The sequence below is a fragment of the Archocentrus centrarchus genome, chromosome 18 (genome assembly GCF_007364275.1).
Source record: "Archocentrus centrarchus isolate MPI-CPG fArcCen1 chromosome 18, fArcCen1, whole genome shotgun sequence".
Taxonomy (NCBI): Eukaryota; Metazoa; Chordata; class Actinopteri; order Cichliformes; family Cichlidae; genus Archocentrus; species Archocentrus centrarchus.
This window is the reverse complement of record NC_044363.1, coordinates 7,489,442-7,498,187: the sequence shown is the minus strand read 5'-3', so window position 1 is coordinate 7,498,187 and position 8,746 is coordinate 7,489,442. Positions and strand designations below refer to the sequence as shown.

General features: G+C 37.5%; 1 protein-coding gene across 1 annotated transcript; it reads left to right on the top strand.

Moving 5' to 3' along the window:
- Window positions 1–850: 850 nt before the first annotated feature.
- On the top strand, window positions 851–7,059 carry LOC115797580 (uncharacterized). Its single transcript, XM_030754181.1, has 10 exons — window positions 851–945; window positions 1,102–1,146; window positions 1,304–1,552; window positions 1,641–1,886; window positions 2,184–2,309; window positions 2,512–2,580; window positions 2,941–3,015; window positions 3,855–3,923; window positions 4,085–4,152; window positions 6,999–7,059. Exons 1-9 carry the CDS (start codon window positions 921–923, stop codon window positions 4,150–4,152), a joined length of 972 nt encoding a protein of 323 aa, XP_030610041.1. The 5' UTR covers window positions 851–920; the 3' UTR covers window positions 6,999–7,059.
- The last annotated feature ends 1,687 nt before the right edge of the window (window positions 7,060–8,746 follow it).

The window sequence follows — 8,746 nt, the reverse complement described above, 5'->3', positions numbered from 1 at the left end:
GCTCAGAAGACCCGAAACCACACATCCTGATGGCAACTGCGCACACACCCCAGAGGAGGAAGGAAGGAGACCCCAGACGGAGACCCCAAAGGCCAAGAGCCCAGAGAGCCAGAGGAAATGAGCAATGAGACTGTTAAATAAAAGTCATGAATGCAAATGCCATTTTTAAAAGATCCAGTGTAATTCTGATAAACATCTGCAATATAACTGCAGTATTGCTATTTGTTTGTTAATGGACTCTGTGGTGTGTTTGTGGACACACGTGACCTGTGATTTTCTTTGTGCTAAATGTTTCTTTTTTTTTCTCATTGTATTTGATATAGTTAAAAATAAGAAAGACAAATATTTTATTTTGTAATAACTGTTAAGGCCACATAAGTCTCACATCAGCCACATGCATACTACAGTATGCTGGACTATCCAGTACACAACTTTAAATCTTCCTGGAAAAAAGTTAAAATGTAGGATGATGCATATGAGCTGCCATTGCTGCAAAAGCAATGTGTTATTTTTAAGCTACAAAATATATTTTCAGCAGATCATCTTTAACAGGTTGTATTTGATTCTGTTTAATTTTTGTGCTGATATAATCCCATATATCAGTATATTACAAAACATTCCAAAAATTTGAGGTGAAAAGGTATAAAAATGTTAACTGCCATTCAAAAGTCAACACTGCTTCCTGCTCTGAAGACTTTGTGTTTGTAGTGCTAGTTTGCCACCGATCTGAAGTCAAATGTTCTCAGGAAATATGAACCACCTACAAGTTGCATCAAACAGCATTAGTCTGAACTACTTCCTTGTTCAACCCACTGATAGTGAACTGAAACACCGAGGCTTGACTCGACACAAAAGCAGCTCAGCTTCATTGGAAACTACTTTTGTAAAAATAGATTGTCTTTAATCTGCAGCCAGACAGTATGAGAGCTCTGTGCACAGGACTGTGTGAGTATTTTCTCTGTTTCCACATGATTAAAGAAAGGTATTAATGTTGATAAAAATGTGGCCATCACCAAGTATCAATGATTATGTACATTTACTAGTAGATTTAAGAGTCAACAAATGTCTTTGTACAGCAGTAATTTTCTTTTATCTCTTCAGTGATGACAATAATAATTCTGCTGGATGGAGAGGATCAGAAAGTTGGTGAGTACCTGATATTTGCTGATTTATATGAACACTGTAACATTTTGGAGGAGCAAAACATTTTGAAAAACAAAAAACATGTTTTTTTGTTTTGTTTTGTTTACTGCAGCAGTTTCAGCAGTAAAAGTCTAAACTGAATCTTTCTTCTTTGTTTCAGATGCAGTTTCTCTGAGTATCGCTCCAAACAGATCGCAGTTCTTTGAATATGAATCAGTAACATTTTACTGTGAAGGTGTCGTTAATTGTGACGTTGTGCATAAATTTAAAGGGAAATTACAATCTTGTAGCAAAACAGCAGCAGGATCATCCTGCGACATTAAAAATGTTTATGCTGGTGACAGTGGAGAGTACTGGAGTGAGACTGAAGGAGGGAAGAAAAGCAACATTATCAACATCTCTGTCACCGGTATGATTTACAGTGAGACAACAAGATTTTAGGATTAATTTTAATTAAAATGTAAAATGACATAAATATCAAATGCATGTCGTTTCAGATGGTTCTGTGATCCTGGAGGTTCCTGCTCTTCCTGTGTTCATGGAAGAATCTATGACTCTACCCTGTAGAAAGAAAATCGCTTCCTCCAACCTCTCAGCTGATTTCTATAAAGATGGACGTCACATCCACAGAAGCTCCACAGGAAACATGAACATCTACAGAGTTTCCAAGTCTGATGAAGGACTTTACAAGTGCAGCATCTCAGGAGCTGGAGAATCACCAGAGAGCTGGCTGAAAGTCACAGGTGAGACACTGAGGTGTTTGAAATGAGGTTTAAATGCATGTGAAGTGACTGAGAGCTGATGCTCTTTAAAGCAGCTGCTGAATCTGTTTGTAGGAAGCATTTCTGAAATACGGTTAAATTGCCAACTTAAATGGCCAAATCAAACAACTGAAACAGCTGTACTAAACTTTGAAGGTGTGTTCGAAGCTTTGAAGTTGATTGGCAAGATTATAATTGTGTCAGTAGGAAAAAGCTAACATGAAGAATTAGATGGTTTATCTTTCCTTTCTCATTTCAACTTCTTCCATCTTTCCAAAGATCGCTCAGAGGAGATTCGTTCCTCCTCAGCTGCCACTGCAGGGATCGTTGTCACCGTTTTATTTATCGTTCTGTTGATGGCAGCATTGGGACTGTATCACTTTGGCAAAGATTACTGGAACAGAGGTAAAGAAAATAACAGAAATATTATATTTGATAAATAACTTTGGGTTTATTGCTTTTGCACACTCACAATATGGCCTGCTTAACCAAAAGTGTATGGCTCATAAGTAACTTTAATCTGGAGTCACACAAGGTAACACAATGTGTTAATTAATGTGTTAATAATTCATTATTATTAATGTTTTGATTTTATTTACTTAAAAAGCAGCATTAGCAGCATTGCGCTGCCTGTCAAGAAATGCAGAGGGTTCAGGCTCAGCTGAGGATCAAACAGGTCAGAACACAAACACTGTGTCAGTATTTCAGGTTAATTGCTTTTGTGTAATGAAACAGAAACTCACTGTATTATCTATTAGGAAAAGAGAAATCTGGCAAAGGTAATTTCCTACTGTTTCCCAAGACAATGCTCACATGATCTTAGAAATACTTTATCACATATTTGTAAGTTAAATAATAATATTAATAACCATCATTATCGTCATCATCCATGTCAGATCAGTCTCAGCCTGACGAATAGATTTTCTGAACTGTAGGTTAAAAAAGTTTAATAATAAATGTAAATGTAAGCTCAATGACTTGAATTATGAAATAATCTGCAACTGTTTAATAGGTTTCTTTCTGTTTGGGATTTCAGTCTCCACAGAGACCAGCACAGTGAATGCAGGCAGAGCAACATATGCTGTTGTAAGAAAAAACAGGGACAAGAAAGGTATGTACAGTACCGAGCTGTTTTTTGTCTTGTGTTGTTTTTAAACTGAGCAGTAGCACAAAATTATTTCTTTGAAGCCACAAGCAGGAAAAAGATAAAACGATTCTTGAGAGGTAGTTTCTGCCCCTTTGTTCGATGTGTCTGTGTTATTTATAAATGTGCAGCTGCTAGTGATAATTTGAGCTTCTTAAACTTACCCCTCAAAAGAAAACCACATTTACTGTGGTACAACCTTGAAGCACCTCTTTCACACATGTATTGTCTCTAAGGTGAGGGCTGACAGTTTCCTCATGCAGCTCAAAATGGGTACATGTGGTATACATGTACATGCTGAGGTACAACTTCAGATGTGCATTCAGTTACAAGATAAACTTCAGCTTAAACACAATAACTTTTATTTTTGAACAAAACCAATGTATACATTCAATTTTGTCATGTGTGGCAGGCAGGGTGGGACCCAAGTGTAAGACACATATAATATAAAATATAAAAATAATACACAGCTACAAAGCGAAGAACTAACTATAACAGTCCAAAAATGCAAAATGCTGGGTCAAATCTCAGGATCATGCCAACCTTTCATCCAAAAGTGAAATCATTAATACATGAGAATGCAAACAATTAAAAAAGAGTACAACCAAGAATGTTGCCATTGCCAAATGACGAGACAAAGGAGGAGTGCAATAAGAGAGATGTCCACCACAAACAAATTAATTCCTGAATTTTTTTAAGAACATAGTATCTGTGTTGGCCCTGCGACAGGACGGTAACCTGTACAGGGTCCACTCTGCCTCTCGCCCTATGACAGCTGGTTATCTGTCTCTGTTTCTCTCTTTCAGAAGATGAAGATGGGTTTTGCTGTAGACCCAGTTACTTCTCTCCAGGCCTGCGTGACACTCAACAACGAGGTGAGACTCTGATTAAAGGCCATTTTAATAGTGGTGTTGAAACAGAGCATCAGAAAAATCACCAAGTAACTTGTAATAATCTAAGATTAATAACTGTTTAATGAAGTGAAATTTGTGGCTCCCGACTGAATTAATTCCACTTATCATTGAATCAAAAACAGGAACCATGCCCTTTGCAGCGGTCTACCAAAGTGTAGCAGAAGATCCTCTCTATTCTACAATAGAGTAGGTAAGACTTGCTACAATGATGTCTTAAGTGCTGTATTTCGATTAATAAATTAATCGGACGGATGGATGGAATAAAAAAAATAGAATCTTTTTCTTTTGATTTTTTCTCCTTGATTTTCTTGATGCACGAATTATGAGAATGTGTGTAAATTTCCCCGAGTGTTTTAATTTCTCTTTAAGCATGAAAAAACAAAACAACAACAAAAAACTAAAACAAACTAGAAAAAGCATTTCCTGAAGAAAATGCACTGTGAATGCTGCATGCTGAAAGATTGCAGCTGAAATGCCAAGAAAGGCTTAAAACAGCTGAAACTTTATTTCCTGAATGAGCTTCAATGAACTGCTGAACTGCTGAATTCCTGAACTGCTGAATACCTGAACTGCTGAATAGCTGAATCGCTGAACTGCTGAATCGCTGAACAGCTGAATCGCTGAACAGCTGAATCACTGAACTGTTGAACTGCTGAACAGCTGTTAAAAAAGCTGAACAGGTGTTTAAAAAGCTGAACAGCTGTTAAAAATGCTGAACAGCTGTTAAAAAATGCTGAACAGCTGTTAATAATGCTGAACAGCTGTTAATAATGCTGAACAGGTGTTAAAACTGCTGAACAGCTGTTAAAAAGCTGAACGGCTGTTAAAATTGCTGAACAGCTGTTAAACTGCTGAACAGCTGTTAATAATGCTGAACAGCTGTAATAATGCTGAACAGCTGTTAAACACGCTGAACAGCTGTTAATAATGCTGAACAGCTGTTAAACACGCTGAACAGCTGTTAATAATGCTGAACAGCTGTTAAACAGCTTAACAGCTGTTAAACGTAATGGCATAAAGTAATAACATAAATCTGCAGAAGAAGCTGAGCATTTTGATACCAGAACGGTTTCTGTAGCATAAACGGTGCTGAAGTTATGAAAGAACAAAAAACAGCTCAACTTTGAACAGCTTGCATGCAGAAGATAAATCCACCAATCAGTTTAAAGTCTTATGAGCCAATCAGAATGCTGCTACACATTTAGTTCTGCCAACTCAAAACAGCTGTGTAACTGTTTAACCCCTTAACTGGCAGCAAAAAAATCACCTGACAAAAACTACATAACACCCTCTGGTTATTATTGGCTCTGAACAACCCATTTCATAGCCTATTAACTGGCTGCGTCTGGTCCGCCGGCCGAATGAAGTGCATTTATATGGCAGGCTAGACCCGCCCATTTTGACTGACACCTCATTCGGCCAATCATGTTAAGAAATGGGTTTCCCAGAGCCAATAATACTCAGAGGGCGTCACGTAGCTTTGTCAGGTGATTTGGTGCAGCCAGTTACATGATTGGCCGAATGACGTGTCAATAAAATGGGAGGGTCTAGCCTGCCATATAAAAGGGACTACAAACGGCCCGTCACCGGGCCCTTGCCAGTTAAGGGGCTACATGCACTTTGTGGCAAAGCCCTGTTGAATTTGTATTGGCGCACCTCCCGAACAACTGCTTATAAATCAAAACCCGTAGCTTCTATCAAAATAATTTTTGAACTGTGAGTGTCACAAGGCCCTGCTCTAAACAATGGTATAATTTTTATTTTCCTGGCTTTCAAAATGTGGTCATGGGAGCAGTTTTAAAAAAGGGCTCTTTTCTGGTTTTGAGAAAATCACCTCCCGAAAATTACTATAGAGGCGGATGGAGGAGTTGGAGGGTGCTCCCTCTGCTTGAAGCTTCACAGTTTAAAAAGTTTAAATTTCTCAGGGCTGGGAGACACATTGTTTGAAAGTAGAGAAGCGGCTCTACGTTTTGATCATAAAACGATGGCTGTAGAGTGAAGAGTGTGGACACAGCGGCAGTTTAGAGAGAAAATTTTCAGCTTAAGAATTTGAAGTCTCTCACTCTAACCTTTGGAATGCGCACTCTAGACGACCCAATACACAACCATTATAAACGCTAAAAAGAGCAAAAAACCTTCTTATGCTTAAACTGTAACTGTTCAAAAACCATAAAAGATATCAATACAAAAAGTAATAGCTGAATAGCTGAAAGCCTTGGCTTCATTTTAAAGCTTAAATGGTTTTTCTAGCTGAAAGTGTGCTGAAGTTATTAGCTTTTAAAGCCTGAAAGGATTTGAAAAGGATTTGAAACTTCCCCATTCATTTTGAATGGCAAAAATGAAGATTATAAAAAGTTCAATATCTTAAAAAGTATAAAGGTTACAAAAAAGAAAAGTAATAGCACAAATCTCCAGGACAGGCTGAACGTTTTGATACCAGAACGGTGTCTGTAGCCCAAACGCTGCTTGAGTTTTTAGCGACCGAAGGTTTTTGGAGTACAAGAACAATACTGTGAATGCTTTGCAGCATTCACAGTAAATACAATGCAATTGAATTTTTGTTTATAAACCTATTTTCATGAAATTACAAATATGTCCTCTCAGCTGGACCCCAGCCATTTGACTTTTGAACCAGAAAAATACTTATTTAACAAACCAGTAACAGAAAATGACATTACATCCTCGGATCCACTGTCACTACTGCTAGCAGTGATTAATCCTGATCCTGTTAATTACATTCAAATAATGCATGAAAGGGTTGAAACGTGACATTTGTAAATTATGTTACAGTATTTTTACAGTCCCTTTGTTTGGAAAAATAAGGGATTTGTTCATTCACAGATGATTTTTTTCACAATATTTTACAGACTATTTGACTATTGTTTTTGTGATTTTTTTATATTTATATTTTATTTACAGTATATTAGATTATAGTAAAAAAAACATGTACAGCAATCAAAAATGTGTTAGTGTGTAACATGCAACATAGAAAATAACAATATCCTTTTCTTTCTGTGCTTCCTTTGTGTGTCACAGCAGCAGAGTGAGAGCAGACTGAAGACATAATCACATCTGAGAGAGTGAAAACAACCCAGAATTATCTTCTTTTTTTGTAATTGAACAAGCTGTACATTTTCACCTGGCTTTGGCGTGTACGTGTATAAATTGTGATATCTTGTGTCTAGTCAGTTACATACAGATAGCTGACTCACACGGCTGTAAGTACGTATAAAGTTTCAATGCTAACAAAAGCTTCAGTCTGTTATTTAGAAGTTGAATTTGAACCAACTTGTTCCATCGTCTCTGTCCTTTTACGCATGTATGAATGCTGCTTACAAGAAAGTAACTGTTGCAGCTTGTACACACCCTTAATGTGGTCGACCACTAATCTGAAACTGTTGCGTTACTTTTGTCCAAAACAGATGCAACAAGTTTGTGGTCAGCAGTGAAATGTACCTGTGAAGCACATGTCTGAGGAAGCCTCTAACTGAAATGTGGTTTAGTACCAGACAGAGTGACTGAAATCTTGTTTCATGCTGCAGCAGCAGCTGCTCAATAAAGAAAAGAAAACAAGCTGACTTTCTACATTTGTTTGGTGCAAACTGTGTGAATGCAGCAGTCAGGAACTGAGTGACTGTTGGTGACACTGATAATAAAGGGTGAAAGGGTGTGATTTAGATTCTGGGAGGTGGTGTACAAATGGTGGTTACTTCTGTGCAGAGTATCAATTTTACATTTTTGTCCCAGATCCCATCCAGAAACTTGCCCTAATAAGTATTCTTTATTGTCATTCACATTGTATTTGCATACAGTGGAACAGAAATACATAAGTAACACACACACAGCAAAGTTGCCCTTTAAACAATGTTTCTGTGTCATTGTTCAGTGGGGCTGAAACTGTTCCATTTCTAAGAAGAAAACATCACAGCATTGCCCGCAGATACAGTACATGTGTAACAGAGGTGCTTCAGGTTTGTAATACATGTGGTTTTCATTTGAGGTGTAAGTTCATGAAGCTCAAATTATCATTTTGTGCTAAAAGAAAAGCTCTGTTCTGATCTGCCAGAGATAATAATAATAAAAATAATAATAATAATAATATTTTATATTTCTCTATTAACCCCTTAACTGGCAAGGGCCCGGTGACGGGCCGTTTGTAGTCCCTTTTATATGGCAGGCTAGACCCTCCCATTTTTATTGACACGTCATTCGGCCAATCATGTAACTGGCTGCACCAAATCACCTGACAAAGCTACGTGACGCCCTCTGAGTATTATTGGCTCTGGGAAACCCATTTCTTAACATGATTGGCCGAATGAGGTGTCAGTCAAAATGGGCGGGTCTAGCCTGCCATATAAATGCACTTCATTCGGCTGGCGGACCAGACGCAGCCAGTTAATAGGCTATGAAATGGGTTGTTCAGAGCCAATAATAACCAGAGGGTGTTATGTAGTTTTTGTCAGGTGATTTTTTTGCTGCCAGTTAAGGGGTTAATAATAGGTGAGACAGTGAGCTTCTGTTTCATTATACAAATTATTATAATATATATATTAGGGCTCCACTACACACTGGATTCATGAAGTTGTCATTTCTGAAAATAGAGAAAATTAGATACTCCAGATGTGTCTTGCCAATCCAATTTAATGTAAATGGCAAGGTTTTTTTGACTTTTTTGCATCCCCATTTCCTTATCTTTTGTTTTATCATACCAGGATTTTTGATTGTTGAGTATTGATTTATTATTGTTCAGTAGTAGATTTTGTTTTGCTTTTCATATTATCTTT

Bases quoted from the DNA above. Each gene is read 5' to 3' on its own strand.
- LOC115797580 (XM_030754181.1), top strand. From the start codon at position 921: ATGAGAGCTCTGTGCACAGGACTGT. The intron at 1,553-1,640 runs GTATGATTTACA...ATGTCGTTTCAG, and splicing joins TATCAACATCTCTGTCACCG to ATGGTTCTGTGATCCTGGAG. The intron at 3,016-3,854 runs GTATGTACAGTA...TCTCTCTTTCAG, and splicing joins AAAAAACAGGGACAAGAAAG to AAGATGAAGATGGGTTTTGC.